This window comes from Brachyistius frenatus, unplaced genomic scaffold, assembly GCF_029030835.1.
Source record: "Brachyistius frenatus isolate BFR_SWC_R1_liver_20210118 unplaced genomic scaffold, ASM2903083v1 Contig_35, whole genome shotgun sequence".
In the NCBI taxonomy this organism is placed as follows: Eukaryota; Metazoa; Chordata; class Actinopteri; family Embiotocidae; genus Brachyistius; species Brachyistius frenatus.
This window is the reverse complement of record NW_027210634.1, coordinates 446,691-462,368: the sequence shown is the minus strand read 5'-3', so window position 1 is coordinate 462,368 and position 15,678 is coordinate 446,691. Positions and strand designations below refer to the sequence as shown.

At 39.3% G+C, this 15,678-nt stretch overlaps 1 protein-coding gene across 2 annotated transcripts in view; it reads right to left on the bottom strand.

The window, feature by feature from the left end:
* fibcd1b (fibrinogen C domain containing 1b) overlaps positions 1-15,678 on the bottom strand; it is a 102,386-nt gene that overhangs the window by 49,234 nt on the left and 37,474 nt on the right. For both annotated transcript variants that reach the window (XM_069700862.1, XM_069700863.1), the window contains 2 exons: positions 11,450-11,609; positions 2,946-3,082 (listed from right to left, as the gene is read on the bottom strand). In XM_069700862.1, coding sequence (XP_069556963.1) covers positions 2,946-3,082; positions 11,450-11,609 — 297 coding nt within the window. The remainder of the gene's footprint in view (positions 1-2,945; positions 3,083-11,449; positions 11,610-15,678) is intronic.

Below are 15,678 nucleotides of genomic sequence, written 5' to 3'. Positions count from 1 at the left end.
ACGTTGGTGATCTTCGGTGAACTTAGATACATGAAAACATGAAAAAAATATTCTCCTTAAGGTCATCATTGGTTGATTGATGCTACATCTAAATCTAGATTACTTAAAACAGCTCTATTATCTCCAAGTCTCCCTGAGGCCCATCGTTTTACTGCAAATACAACAGAACTGAATGTTTTTTGCAGGCCTCATCTGAATTAAGGCATTTCCTAGTGTGTGTGGGGAAACATTTTATTGCTGTTCAACTATTATGTGTCTCGCTTTCACTCTCGCTCTCCTTATCAGATTCTGATGTTTTCATCAAGCCCTCTTTCTTCTTGGTCTCTTCTGAGTCCCGTCGCTCCCTCCCTTCCTTCATCCAAGTAACCTGCTCATCTCGCAGTCTGTCTGCTGCAGTCTCCGCAACAGTGCTTCGGTATGTCAAAGTATGCTAATGAGGTGGCAGCATAAGGCTCATTCCTTATTTAAGATCAGCCGTCAGACAGACAGTAAGCTACTCAACGCACCGAGCTTCCTGTCCTACCTGCCGCTGTTGGATCGCACCACGGTGATCTCTTAATGAGTCTCAAGCGTTATCACAATCAGCTCAACACACCATGCAGGATCAGCAAGGGCTGTATCATCACTTCAATCTCCGCAGCGTATGTAAATCCTTTTATAGGACAATATGTAAACACCACATGCTTAACACTTGCAATTTTTGGAAAACTCCAACATGAAAAGCAGACTCACCAGTTATCCCTCTGCGTTGGTGTCCCCCTTTTTTTTTTTTTTTTTTTTTTTTTACCCCAAACGCTAATTCATGCATAGACAGACAGACAGACAGACACACACACACACACACACACACACACACACACACACACACACACACACACACACACACACACACACACACACACACACACACACACACACACACACACACACACACACACACACACACACACGTTTACCCACTGACAGGCTGGTATGTAGCTCTATTCCATCATGCTGTGCTAAGCACTCTGTCACTCTGGCACTCTTGGTTTATTTGATGATAAGGGCACGACCTTGCCTATCTCACACGGTTAGTCACCAATTTAAAAGTGCGCACACACACACACACACACACACACACACACACACACACACACACACACACACACACACACACACACACACACACACACACACACACACACACACAATTCACTGTTATACTGATTAAACAGTGACTTAAGCTGAAATTGGATCTGTGTTGCAAGTGTTTGAAGTAGATGTGCAAAGTAAACTAAGGCAGGGATAATCTCTTTATAGAATACATACTTAAAGTGATACTTGTTTTTACTCTACTTCTTATTTCTATTATGAGGCTTGACGTTATGTGTAATTATTGAAGAAGTCCTTAAAGCATGTGGAAAACTTTTCATGCAGCTTGCACCATTTCACGTGACCTAAAAGTAACAGAAATGATTTTCCAAACAGTTTGTTGTTCAGAATTTTTCCAATTCGTCCCTGAATAGTTTCCGACATTGGCCCCTAGATTATGCATAATTAAAATGCATCACAACCTACAAAAAAAACAAAAGTTGTAATGGATTTGTGTAGCTGAAATTTCAAACTCTTTACAAGGTGTTAGTTCTCTATTTGTATCTGCTCTGCTTTCCCAGAAGACTTTTACACTATATTGCAGAATAAAGGGGAATGAAGGGCTCTAACCAGCGAGATGCTGCGTCTGTGTGTGTGTGTGTGTGTGTGTGTGTGTGTGTGTGTGTGTGTGTGTGTGTGTGTGTGTGTGTGTGTGTGTGTGTGTGTGTGTGTGTGTGTGTGTGTGTGCACGGTGAAATACAGCTAAACTTCCGTTCCAAATATAACTTCAAACAGCTCTGTGTCAATGTTTGTTCACCTCGCTGTCTCTCATTCCCAAAAGACACAGCGCTTCCAGTATACAGTCTCACTTAAACAGTGATGTTTACTTTAGCGAGGCCAGACGACTGACAGATGTTTGATCAAGGAAGAACAGAAACGAGCTTGGAGAAACTCTAAATATCTTTCCCCGTGTTTCCTTCTTAGAATACATAATCCCTTAAAAATATTGTCGCACAAAGAGAGCAATGCAACATTTACAAACGCAAAACATAAAGAGGTCAGGACAATTTTTTCGACTAACGGAAACCGTTTCTTTTTGTGAGTTTGAAGCGTAGTGACAAATTGGTTTGCACATAAAAGCGGCAGCTGTATTTCAATACGCTGGCTATGCATTTTGTCTTTCCTATATTTCCTGCATGCAATCTGGAGAGACATCTCAGCATCAGCAGATAAATTCAATTATAGTCAGTTTTTAAATCTCCTCCCTGGCTATAATTGCACAGTTTACTTCGTCGATACAAAAAGTGTCACCAGGATTCATTGTATATTTTGTTGTACTGTTTTAGTGGCTTTCTTTGTCTTGCTCCTCACTCTACCTGTTGACTTTATTGCTCGAAATATGACCAATATTTATTCTGTATTTTGAATGAAAAGCAAAAAATAATACAGTTTTCAAACAAGTCCACTTGAGTGTAAGATCTCCTAAGATCTCCGATGAGACGGTTTTAGATTGACAAACAAGGCAGTACAAATGTAATGAGAATAAAAACAGTGTATAACCTAATGCATTAGATAACTGACTTGAATGGAAGTAATGTTACAGGGACAAAGGCTCATGCTCAGTGAATCATTTATATTTTGGGGCTATTTAGAACATAAAAGCAGATTCGTACAACTAGACACGGTGGGAAAAAAAACAAAGGCCTTCAATTCTCTTACATTTTCCTGTTTTCATCTTGATTATAACCTCTCATACGGATGTAGAGGCTGAGTGAATGCTCCCACTTTAGGGAGATGCCCAGCTTAAGAGCTTTACGTGTGCTTGAGTGTGTGTGTCAACTGTAATGCGTGTGTGTGTTTTTCCTCTGACTCACCGTCCAGCCTCCTCCATCTGTGGTCATGTCACAGTAGACCTGGAAGCCTGCAGGGTGGTGAACGGGGAACACGGAGTAGATGCCATCTTCCCTCTGACCACTGGCGTACAGATCACCGCAGTCGCGGGGACGCGAGCCTGGGGATAGGTGAAAGTAGTGAGACGTTAGATAAATTAGGAACAATATGGACTGCAAAGGGGGAGAGAGTGCTCTTGTGCGCTCGTCACACTTTGTCCTCTGTTTGCAGCCAAACACTCGCGAGGCATATAGATACAAGGAAAACATGAAGGAACAGTTGCAGCCTTGTGTTACAAAAGTTTTTTTTACTGTCAGAATTAACCAAATTTTTCTGTTTGGAAAAAGAAAAGAAAACTCTTGTTAAGCAGAACAAAAAGGCAATGACAAAGAAGGGAATGGTTGTGTTGAGAGGAAAGACAGATGATGAGATGGATGGGCGGGCGATAGATGAGAGTGGGACAGCAGAGGAAGTGTGGCAAAGAGAAAAAAAAGACGTGACGCAAGTAGGTCAAAGTGAAGATAGAAAGGCACGAGGGTTGGAGCAGAGAGAGAAGAAGCAGATATACGGCACTGAAAAATTAGTTTATACAAGTTGTATGAGGGAATCAAAGATGAAAAAAAGACAGAAGGAAGTTGGAGAAGAAGTGTATCTTTGTGAGGAGATGCTGTGTATACATTTGAGAGATAGAAAACAAAGAGACAGAAAGAGGGAAGAGTGTATAACAGAATTCAAGAGGAGTCAGTGAAGAGAGGAGGTGACAGACAGAGCTTGTAAGCTACAGCAGAGCAGAACAGTAGCACCCTTGTCTGCAACTTAGAAGCTCGACTTACACGAGGGATACAAAAATCTATTCCCCAGGAAGCTGGAGAGGAACTCTGTGATGAGGACAGCGTCGTAGATTATGCATGCCAGCTTTCACCGGGTCAAACCCCGGAATTTAAAACAGCCAGGAGAGTTCTTAAAAAGGCCATACAAGATTATTTCTTTCTTTTACAGTCCCTGCACGATACCAAATGTTTGCTCTCCCTGAAGCTTTTCCGTTCCTCCACGTAAGCTTCGACTAATAAGCTCCAACTTCCATCGTCACACATAAACGGTAACACTTCCCACTTCTTCTTTTCATTACAAGAAAGTGAAGCTGTCTAGGTTCCATGGGACATAAAAAAAAAAGAGACTATCATAGTTATTTGAGAATTTGGTCTTTTATAACAAGGGCTTTCATAGTTTTTCAGTTTAATGATCCCTTACAGCAGGAAAAATGTTCTTCCAACGAGCCCCTTCATTGATCATACTAATGCTTCACGTCCACTTTTGCTTGGTCCGGCTTCATAACGATGTCTGCAAGCAATTTCACACAATGGCATTCAATAGAAGCAATGCCGTGGATGGGAGTCATTAATTCTTCAATCACTTGTGCGAGGGAGAACTTGCTACTGACTGGTAAACCATTGTACTTTCTACCAAGCTTGCCAAAGCTTGCAGAGAGGGGCAGAGTTTACATTCAGACCTGTAGATGCAGCCCGTTCACATCCGCAACGTGTCATATACCAATCCAGTATCACGGCAAAGTGTGAAACAGGCACGCCGGTCCAGCAAAACGTGAAATAGCCCTGTTTTGGCGTGTCCAGGCGTGAAACTTACACGTTTCAAAAGCGTGAAACTTACACACATAAATGTCATGTGATGATATGACCGTGGTCCTGCAACAGCAGCAACAAGGGACATTTTTTGGTAGTATCAGGAGACAGGATTAGTGGCTTGGTGGGATTAGTCATAGACTGCCGTATAGGTTTGAATCCCGGAGGTGACAACATTTTTGTAGAGTTGTTTTTTTCTCCTAAACGCAACCATGTTGTTATTTTTCCCTAACTCAAACCCCCATGTGTTTTATCTATAAGTTGCATTTTCCTGTAAATCACATGGTTCTATGCATGCAGTAGGTTTCATTTTTGTCCACTACAGGAGAACGTGTAACTTTCACTCCTAGACAAGCCAAAGCATGGCTATTTCACATTTTGCGGTAGTGGGCCAGCGTGTCTATTTCACGTTTTGATGTGATACCAGGTCGCAAACCATGATCTTTACCCCAAATCTAACCATGTGGTTTTTGGTGCCATATGAACTTGTACATATTCATTCTCTTCCTTGCAGATCACTTACACATACTTGATATTAGATCATGTTCAAGTCTGGGGACTGTAAAGGCCATTCCAAAAGCTTTAACTTGTGTTCCTTGAAGTAAATAATCTTGGACTTTAAGTTAAACTTTGGATCCTCGTCGTGTTATAGTAGCGAGCCTACTTTTAATTTCAGTTTTTTTTTCAATCACTGCATTTTATGCATCCATTTATACTTTCCTGTGGCACAGACTACGACACAATTCCAAAGCAGAACATTTACATTTCCACCCCATCCTTTACAGCTGAACAGTTTTTTTTTTTTTTTTCCATCAAATGCAGCTCCCGTTAGTCTCTAAAAAAAAATCTTTGGTGATTGCGTTCAAAGAACATTATTTGAAATTCATGTATCCACAGCAACGTATGGCTCATCCAGATGTCGCTTTGCATACTTGAAACATCTGCGATGAAGTCAAAGGTTTGATTTTCTTCTGATGACTCTTCCATGTTGACCATGTTGGTGCATCAACACTGAAAAGGGAAATGGTGGACCACTACTGCAGTGTCAGCTAAACCTTCCTGCAGGTCTTCTGCAGTCATAAGGGGCGTTCAGTTTTATCTAAAAGTTGTCTTACTCTTAATCTTTAGCATTCCCCTACTTTGTAGGCATAAATTATGTTCATTTTTGAAATTTTCAGTCAGTGTCTTAAAGAAGCCCATGGTCATTGATTGTTACATAAAGCTTGAAGTCCTAAAAAAATCTGTTAAAAATCAACACGTTTTCATGTGCTGAAACTTTAAAGGTTACAATGTCACAATTACTTTTTTTGTTGTTTTTAGGTTGATGAAATAAAACTTAACAGTGTACTAAAAATCATTTATCATTTATCTGATAGCAAAAATAATATCAATAAAGAAATCATTGCAATTCTGCTCAAGGAAATGAACTTTGGCTTATTATGCGTTAGATCCACTCCGCAAACAGAAGAGCAAAGTCAAGCAGTCCACAAACTAAAAAAAGTGGGGCTTTTATAGTGGTTTCATCCAACTTAGAAACCCTGCTGCAGTCTGAGTGGAGAGGGGCTCCAGCGGTGACAGGTTTGGATTCATATAACTTTGAAAATCAAATTCGTTCTTTTGGGAATCCAAAGCAAACAGTAAAGAGACGAATTCTTCAAATATTCACAGGCACAGTGGGAGAGACAGGCAGTCAAAGATATTCATGGTTAGACCCATTGACAGTGTGTAAATAGCTCCTATAAACATTTATACACACATGCAAAAAGATTGCTATAGTTTGTGTGCATATATTTTTTTAAATTATTTTTGCCTTAGTGCGACCTGTTACTGTATTAAATAGTGAGTACCTGGTACACTGACCCGATGTCAGATTTAACATTGAATTAAAAATAGACACGTGTTATTGACGTGTCAATAGATGTAAAACTTTTCACAATATTTGTCATTCTTTTGCTTGTTTAGCTTAATGCTAAAATACTAATTGTAGGAGCTGTAATTTCTGAGCAAATACACAAAATCAAGCTCACTGACACAAGAATGCCGTAATAATAAAAAAAAACAAAAAATGAAGGTTATACTTCATAATTAAAACAAAGTATGGAAAATTAGAGAAAATATATATGTTCAATATTATTTAGGCTGTAGATCATAAAAACACTGACTTGCTGCCGGCTGCTTTGTTGTAGTTTGCCCTGACCGTAGCTCTGAGGAGTAAAAGGAGTGGTAACCTGCGTCAATTGTATTCAAGGACTTAATGTCGAGCCTATACAATATATATACATACACATAACATGCCACTAATTCTAAACCTACTGGTTAAGTAGTTTACGTCATACGGGTGCTGGTGCAAAGCGGGTGCAGCTGGGTGCAACTTCTAAAAGACCACATTGAATAGATTATCAGTAGAAGGAATACCAAATCAGCAGACAGAGTCAAGGTGAGCTTCAGTAATGACCATTCCCAAGTGCTCCTCTCTAACCCTTCAAAAGGAGCAATAGATCAAACGCTGCCGGAGACGCTGAGGTCCACAATAAACATAAACTTAAAGTATACATGCAAAATATTAACTCTAATTTATCCAACAGAATAAGGAAAAAAATAACCCAAAATAGGGCATCACCCGCATGCGGTTTTATTTTTCCTTTGTTTTTTCTTTATTATCACTGGAGTGCACCAACATATAATTTGCCCCAGGCTTTTCTCTTCACTTCCCAGCATGCTACTCTGAGCCTGTATTAAAGTATGGGTCAGGTCACATCTAACATTAAGGACTTGAGTCCAGTATTGATTCACAGACAGTTGTGGGTAACAGATCGGTTTGTGTTAAGTGTTGCTGTTGCAGCGTGGACACAGATTTGTTGGATCTTTGCAGAACTCCGTTCTGGATGTAACAGACAGCCGCACGTGTGCATTTTTACTAACATGCGTTGTGGTGTTACTGTAGTAGAGGACTATATGGGTTGTCTATCCTTTGGCCTGTTCTTTACTCTGCCACGTTATACGCACAATAGCGCTTTAGGTTCTGATTTTCAGTGAAAAAAATTCTTCTTAAAAAGGCCAAAAACAGAAAATCTACACGAGTTGTCATTAATGAAATTACAAATACCACAGTTCAAAGAACAGATAAATAATGGATACAAGTAGACACATCAAATAAACAGTTAAAATAAGCAACAGATATAATAATGAATAAAAAGCCAGTCAGTCAAAGTAAGTCTTGACAGATGATTTAAGCAGAGAGGGCAGTGATTTTTTTTCATCTAAGTTCCTCAGGCAAAATATTCCAAAAGGTTGGAGCACAAAGAGCCAAAGCCCTGTCACCCCTTGGACTTCAAAATTAATAGGGGAATAGTTAACAGGGCATAACAACTAATTACACACAGGCACTCTGAAATCAGCAGCTGTATACCACCAGTGATAACTAACGATATATAACTATTAAATGTGAAGAAAAATTATGTTGTATGGCTGCCTAATCATTAACCACAATATCAGGACTTGGAACAGAATAGTTCTCAATCACAACTTCACACAACACTTAATTACATTTTTATGCAACTACATAAAGACACTCGATATAAATGAAGGGTATTGTTTAATGTTGAACAGCTTTCTGCAATGACACTATCAAATAGCAATATGCCTGCAGAAAGTGGCATAAAAACGTTGTTACAATAAGGGAGCCTCATGTGTAAAAGATGTTTTCCCAAAAACCCAATGCAGCTGGACAGAGACTATGTGAAGCTCTGTCCATGGTGCTGAACCCTCGATCAAACTCACTGAATACAGCACAGTTTAACTCCTAACATTTAAATAGCTGTAAGATGTCAGTGGTTACAATCAGTGACTGTGGGGTATTGTGTGGCTTTTTACATGAAACCATGCCAGAGTTTCAAGTGGTTATGAATCAAAACTAACAGAGAAAATGTTTTTTAGGTTTGAACATTATTCAAATTTAAAGATTCATTTTAATTATCTGTGTCCTGGCTCTATGTAAAAGGTCAAAGATACAAATTGAGCCACAAAGAGGAGACTGTCATACATTACAAATTATAGGTATTTTTGGTTTAAGATTAGGCTATTGCCGCCCACAATCGCTTGCCTGTATGTAGCCGGAAACATTATAATGACATTTGAGTTAAGTTGTTTCAGGCGTAAGGCAGGTACAATTTCTGCTGTTTTAAGAGTATTAAAAAAGTACTAGTCCAGAGGAAGGTGTACAATCCTTGTCAACATCTGCAGCATGGAGAGCTTTACTATTGAGAGCAAATGCTCCTTTCTATGTGTTGTCTTCCCATGCTGATAACATACAGAAATATACACATAAAGAATTCTCCAGAATGCTCATATAGAATTATAGATAAGGTAAACAAGAATAAATTTACTCTGTCACATCAGTGTCACAAAGAATGCTAAATTCAAGCCACCAGCATGAGGCGTATCCCTCAGTCCAGCGCGTTTTATTCGTATGGTAACTTGTGAAACGGCCTGCATATTTCAAAAAGCCCATATCTCCCAAAATACAAACAATCTTTTTTCATCTAAACTTCAAGAGCAAAACACACAGTGGAATTGCTCATGTAGGAAAGTAATATTAGTAAGCCATAATCCTTGACAGACATTCGATTGAACGCGACACCTTTTTCCAGGAGGCTCGGAATAACATAATGAGAACAGGAGCAGTCTCTGAGCCATACTGCAGCAGCCACAACAGGGCTGATGTAATCATCACAATAAACTGAAGGCTGACGTGCTGAACAGGTATCATACCAGAACATATGCTCATACAAAATGATCCCTTGTATGAACAAAATAAACATTAAAACAAACAAATCTACAATCTAGTATTATGAAAATGTTTAGCCCTCGGATTAGAGTTTTTCAAAGTAGTATGGTTTCCTCAAATTTATAGGGTTTCAACTATGCAGCTCATAAATTGACAAATAATTTCCTTAGCAATGGTGAACAATATTGTTTCTGTCTCTGTTGCTGTTTCCATTAATATAAAGGCAGGAGATAATAAATTAAAATAACGCTTGAAGAAATTATTTCACAACAGAACTATGATACCTACTGTGAGGTAACAATTCTGCTAAGATCTAAGGGATAATTTCTGTTAACTGTTTTATAATGTATCGCCACTTGAAATTATGCTGCGTTTCAAGTAACTATTTACTGATTGCTTCGGAAAATCTGGTTAAGGCAAGAACACCCTCAGAGGTTTCGTGAGACTTAAACTGTGTGAAACACATGAATGGCCCAGTTAGTGCAAATGTTCAGCACCATGGACAGAGGTGCAACCAGTCTATCCAAGCTGTCCTCCTCGAAATCATGCATTTCCTTCATGTCAACTGTATGCAAAGTTGTTTTTTTTTAGATAATTAAATATCATGTACATTATGTTTTTAAATGGTGTAATTTATGTAATGAGATGTTTTCAGCTCATTCAGGTACCTTTTTGTCAGTTTATTTGATTGTTTTTGTTCAATAAAAATTGGAGAGACATATGGTTTTTAATCAGACAGCAATGCAACGTTACGTCTTTGTATAAAAGTTTAAGTAGTTTTTAAATAAAATAGTATATTTGAATTAATTAGTATAGTTATAGTAATGGTATTATATAGAATTGTTACATTAGATACATCTTAATTCAAAACATTTTAAAACAGGAGGCTCCAGCTTCCTCTCTCAATCCAGAGCAATGCATGAATTAATTGCAGGTTAATTGGTCATTCAAAATTGGCCATCGGTGTGAATGTGAGCATGAACTGTTGTCTGCCTTTCTGTGTTGGTCCTGTGATGGTCAGGTGTCCTTTCAAGGGTGTTCCCCGCCTTCATCTAAAGTCAGGTGTGATAGGCACCAGCCACCCCGTGACTCTGTTTAGGATAAAGCGGTATATAGAGAATTGGTGGATGGATGGATGGACGGATCAGTGGATGAAAACAGGAGACCCAATGACGTTTAGAACAGAATTTTTCCATAAAAAGACACATTTACCTTCAACTTTGACACCATCATCAGGAGCCAGTAGAAATCTTAAGGAACAACGGCTGATAGCAGATAATCAATCAGCTGTGTCAATTAGTCTGAAGATGTCACAGGCCTAAACCTCAGTACTGTAGAGCAGAAGTAAAACCGAAAATCTGGAAATACACCTTTCCATCTACCTCTACTCATATATCTAATACATGCCTGCGCCTTTATGTTTGTACATTCGCAAGACATCTCCCCCATTCTCAAGTCATGCCTCTCACACAAAAGCTCTTGCTCTCGTAGTGTGTCATTGTATGCCGTATGCTACACACGAGCAGCCTTCACTCTGTGCTCCTTGGCTACCTATGCAAGACGAACCCAACAGGGGAATGCCATCGGGTATACTACGCCTACTTAAAAGCCTTCCAATGGGATGATGCCCGAGGCCCTTCTCTGCTTCTCAGCTACACAGCCCAGCGGACGTGCAAGTTATTTCTCATGTGCAGTAAAAAAAAAAAAAAAAAAAAAATTCGCATCTCTGCCAAGGCCACTGGATAATGTGGATGGGATGTAGCCCAGAGAAACATACTGATATTGCCAGGAGAGGCTGGAGTGAATGCATATGTGGGTAAGATGGATGACAGACGGACCACACTGGAATATAATTTTACAGAATAATAGAGTTGGGATAAACAGAAGGAGGATCATGACATTGAGCACGACAGCTTGGCGAAAAAGATCAAACGTGAACAGTCGGTAGCTAAAGATGTTACATTTAAAGAGACAGATGGGAAAACAAAGAAAGAGAAACAAAGAAGGAACTCAACACTGTCAGACAGGTACATGTGGGTAGATGGTGCCACATTTCTCTTACCATTGGAGCAGCCTTTGAGGCGGGCTCCTCTGACTGGTGCCCTTTGTAAGTCGGCCTTGACACGCGCCTTCAGACCCACGTTCTCCTTCTGCATGGCATTGAGAGCATCACTAACCGAGTTCACTACCTTCACCATGTTGATCTGGCTGTCGGACAGGAGCTGCAACACACACACACACACACAGGCACGTGGGAGAGAAGAACATAGAGTTAAAGTTACGCTTATGAATAGTGTAATTACACCAAAAAAAAGTCATTTTTCTAGGTGTTTTTTTATTTTCTGCACACTTTACATTAATTCAGACCTTTTTTGAAGTGCCCCAAAGGCTTTTTATTACCTCCCAGAAAGTCAGCGGTTTCATTTTTTTTCCCCACCACATTATCAACACCGCCTTTTAGACATGTACAGTAAAACTGAATTGTGATTCTTTAGAGACTGTGATTCTTAAGATTTTCACAATAACAAACCCATTTTTCACTCTCCTAAGGGCTGGAATTTATTCTGTGATGTCCGTTTAAATACATTTACACTCTGGTGTTGCATTGTCGGTGGATCCTGCTTCTGATTTAAACGATCTTTTCAGTGGAACTGAAGCACTTACTGGACGAAATTTGGAAGACAGATGCACATTGATTGTAACTTGGCCATTTGTCAAGTCATTAAACGATGTCCTAAACATTTTCCAGAAAACATTCATCATAGTCAAAGGTCTCAAGTGAAACTGTTGGTATTGTGTTTTAAAGACCCCCTCCAGTGAAAATCAAGTTTTTAACCTTGTTAAGACGTTCGTGTTTTGTTTTCTATATGTTGCAAGACATATCATGAGAGAAATACAGTCAACACCATGACTGATCATTTCTATTTTGAAACTGCAGTAACAGTCGGATAGCCTTAAAAATATGGCTTCATGTGTCACATAATTAAGAACAAATTCCATCAAACGTGTGGGGCTTTCCATATCGTTGAGCTGTGAGATTAAGTTGAAGGTAAAAGGCGTGGATATTTGCATATTTACAGATCTGCACATACTGAATAATGGCAAAGGTGTAGAGTTACATTAAAGCCACCTGAAGGCATTAGGGGATTTTTTTTAAATTATTTTTTATGGTGAAATAATAACCAGGAATGACTTTCTGGGGGTTTAATCACTGCCAGGAGATGGATTTCATTATTTCATTCTTAGCATTATCAGCAATGTGGGTACATAAACCACAACAAAAATGTGTGTTGCCTTTGAACTTTTCAAACTTACATCAAAATTAAATGGAGGGTGTTTGAAAATTCACCTTTTATTCCATCGCTCAAGAATGCTCTACATTTGACAGTTTAGAATATGCAGCCTGATTTATAGAATGGAAGATTTCAATTGATCTATTTTACACTGTCCATGTGAACTTGATGTGTCTTCGAGGTTTGACTTATAGCTGTGGTTACAATGCTTTCCAGCAACCAACTCAGCTGCCTGATCACCTGAGCATGCCCTGAGGACACCAGCAAGGACAGAAGTCGGAACTTCATCACCATGTGGTGACAATGTGACTGGGAAAAAAAAAAAAAAGTTTTGTAGGTGGAAAAGGGAGATCAAACGCTGCCTTTCAGGTGGGAAAGTCTATCTAAAAAATGTTACTGTCGTTCGGAAAATGGCACTTATGTAAATTATACTAAATTCGTAGTTAATGGGCTAAATCATACAGTATATAACCACTGGTACAGTAAAGTCCTCTGGGGGCTTTAGAAACAGGTGCAAAGGCTGCCCTGTTTAGCACAGGCACCACATGGTCCTCTGTTCCATAATGCACTCTGGTGAATGCTGTGAAACACTGAGAACCCTGTGGGAAGGCTGTTGATGAATGTGGGTGTGTTAGGACTAGCGGAGAGCAGGGTAACCTCTCGGATCTTCCGTGGTCACTTTCTTACCTGCAGCACTTTATGTACTGTTCGTTGTACAAAGGTCATTTTCGATTTTGCCCTAGTTGGCCAGTGCGTATGCACAGCCAGGTGCATACATGTATATATATATATATATATACACACACACACACTTTTGGAGATGTGAGAAATATCCTTGCTGTTTCATAAAACTCACGTATATGCACAAGCCGCCTCTCATTCCTTTCCTGTACTCTTCCTCCTCCCTCCAACATTGACATATACTCAAAAAAACCACATAAAGACCCACAGTGTTCAAAGTCATGTATCGAGAGTTTCAGAGTCTTCGATCAAAGGTTTAAAACTGCATTAGACAGAAACTCCAGTGGCCATTCTCTGGCCTCAATAACTATGCAACACACCAATGAGGCACAGCAAGCTACAGTGAAATAAGTTTACATTGGCACCGGGAGTTTAACTCACACACACGGACACGAACAACAAGACACGTTTCCGTTCATGTACAAAGAAAACCACGCCGCATGCATACATTACAGAAATGACCCTCTCCACTTTGCACCTACGAATAAAATAAGGTGTTTTTCGTAAGGCACAATCTTTAAAAGGTTTCAACATTATCTAAAAGAGGAGTTCGTAGTACTTTATTCCATGCAAAATATTTCCATTGTTGTAGGTTGTAAAGTAAGTATTCACTGCATGTCTATTTCTGTTTGTTTTCAAAGGGAAATACAGAAGCAGAGGAGTCTCTGCAGCCCCACTGCTCAGTCCTAACTGACACATCAATTAAGATCACGATGTAATTAGCTCTCATCAGGCAGCCTTTGCTTTGGCTTACAAAATCAGTTACACCACAGCACTTAACACAAGGAGTGTGATTTTGTTTTTTTTTGGGGGGGGGAGTCAAGTTTAAACACAGGCAAATTTGGAGGCTTCTTTGCACATCTTAAGCAGACTCATTAAGGGAGTTGGAGTCAAAGTTTTAAGGAGTTCCCTTTAAAAGCTCAACAAGATTTGCACAATAATGTGCAGAACACTTGCACTCAAAATAAAGCTCTTTGGTTATTATTGCGCTGAATCCAGTTTATTTTGACATTTTGTCTTTTAACTGTAAATTTAAGTGCATACACATGACATAATTATTTGTTGAAGCACACAGCAGGGTGTTTGCTTTTTGTTCGCCTGATTCAGATGATTCATGGGGTGCTGACATCATTCCTGTGGGCTACAGTCACAGAACAGAATAGAGCTGGAAGGCTGGAAAGGGCAAGCACAAAAACGTCATTCAGTCACCATTTGCCGAATATGACATCTTCACTTCACAGACAGTGGCTGTCCAGTCAACTTGAGCCTGCGAGTGCAAATCAAAGAAGTCACCCTATTTTTCCTTTTGACTGCTGGAGACCTTAGAAGTTGAACATAATTTAAATACGTAGCCCTTTTTATACAATTCCATGACTTCAATTTTAAATCCTGAATAATTAACAAAGTTCGAATATAATGACAAAGTCTTCACATAACTCTACATTTCTGTAACCCTGCCTCGTGGTATTTACAATGTCGGGACTTGACATTTTTTCTCTTAAGCCTAAGGTTCACGAGTTGTGACGTCACAACAATGGCAGAGGTCATAGAAGTAAATGTTTCGTTGGATGTTAAGCTAATATATTGTAATTTTAGCTATGTCGAGTTTTTCTTCATAACTTTTATAACGGCCTACATATAAGGAAAATGATGATCTTCCCAACGGCCTCATCTTTTCCCTCTGTGTCTTTACATTTCCTGCATTATATATATATATATATATATATAAAACACACTTTTTCTCGTAACATTTTTACTTACAGTATTATAAACTCAATTCTCCAATTTGGCTGCGTGGCCTTGAAGCTGAAACCATTCAGTGATTTTTGATCAATTAATTGATTTGAATTAAAAAAAAATTTAATGTCATTTTGATAATTGTTTGAGCACTAAAGGTACAATAGATGCCATAGCTCGTGGAGAATCTGGACAGTAACAACAACCGGTAGAATGGCTGTCAAGTGCAGGTGCAGCAACAGGTCCACTGTGACTTGTGAGAAAAAAAAAAACATGAAAATACACCTCCAGTCGTGTATGAAGATATTTTGCATTTCAGCTGGATGGTCAAAGACAAGTTAGTTTAGTGAACCATTGTTTGGGTTTTCTGTCCCTTTTTTGTTTTGTTTTTGGCTTTCTTGTAGCTGTTTGTGTTTCCGGTTTTATTTTGAAGAGCTCCCTTGTCGCGTCAGTTCCTGTCATCGTGCGTTTCCAGCTCCTTTGATCGCTCACACCTGTTTCCACTTTGGCATCTCTTCCT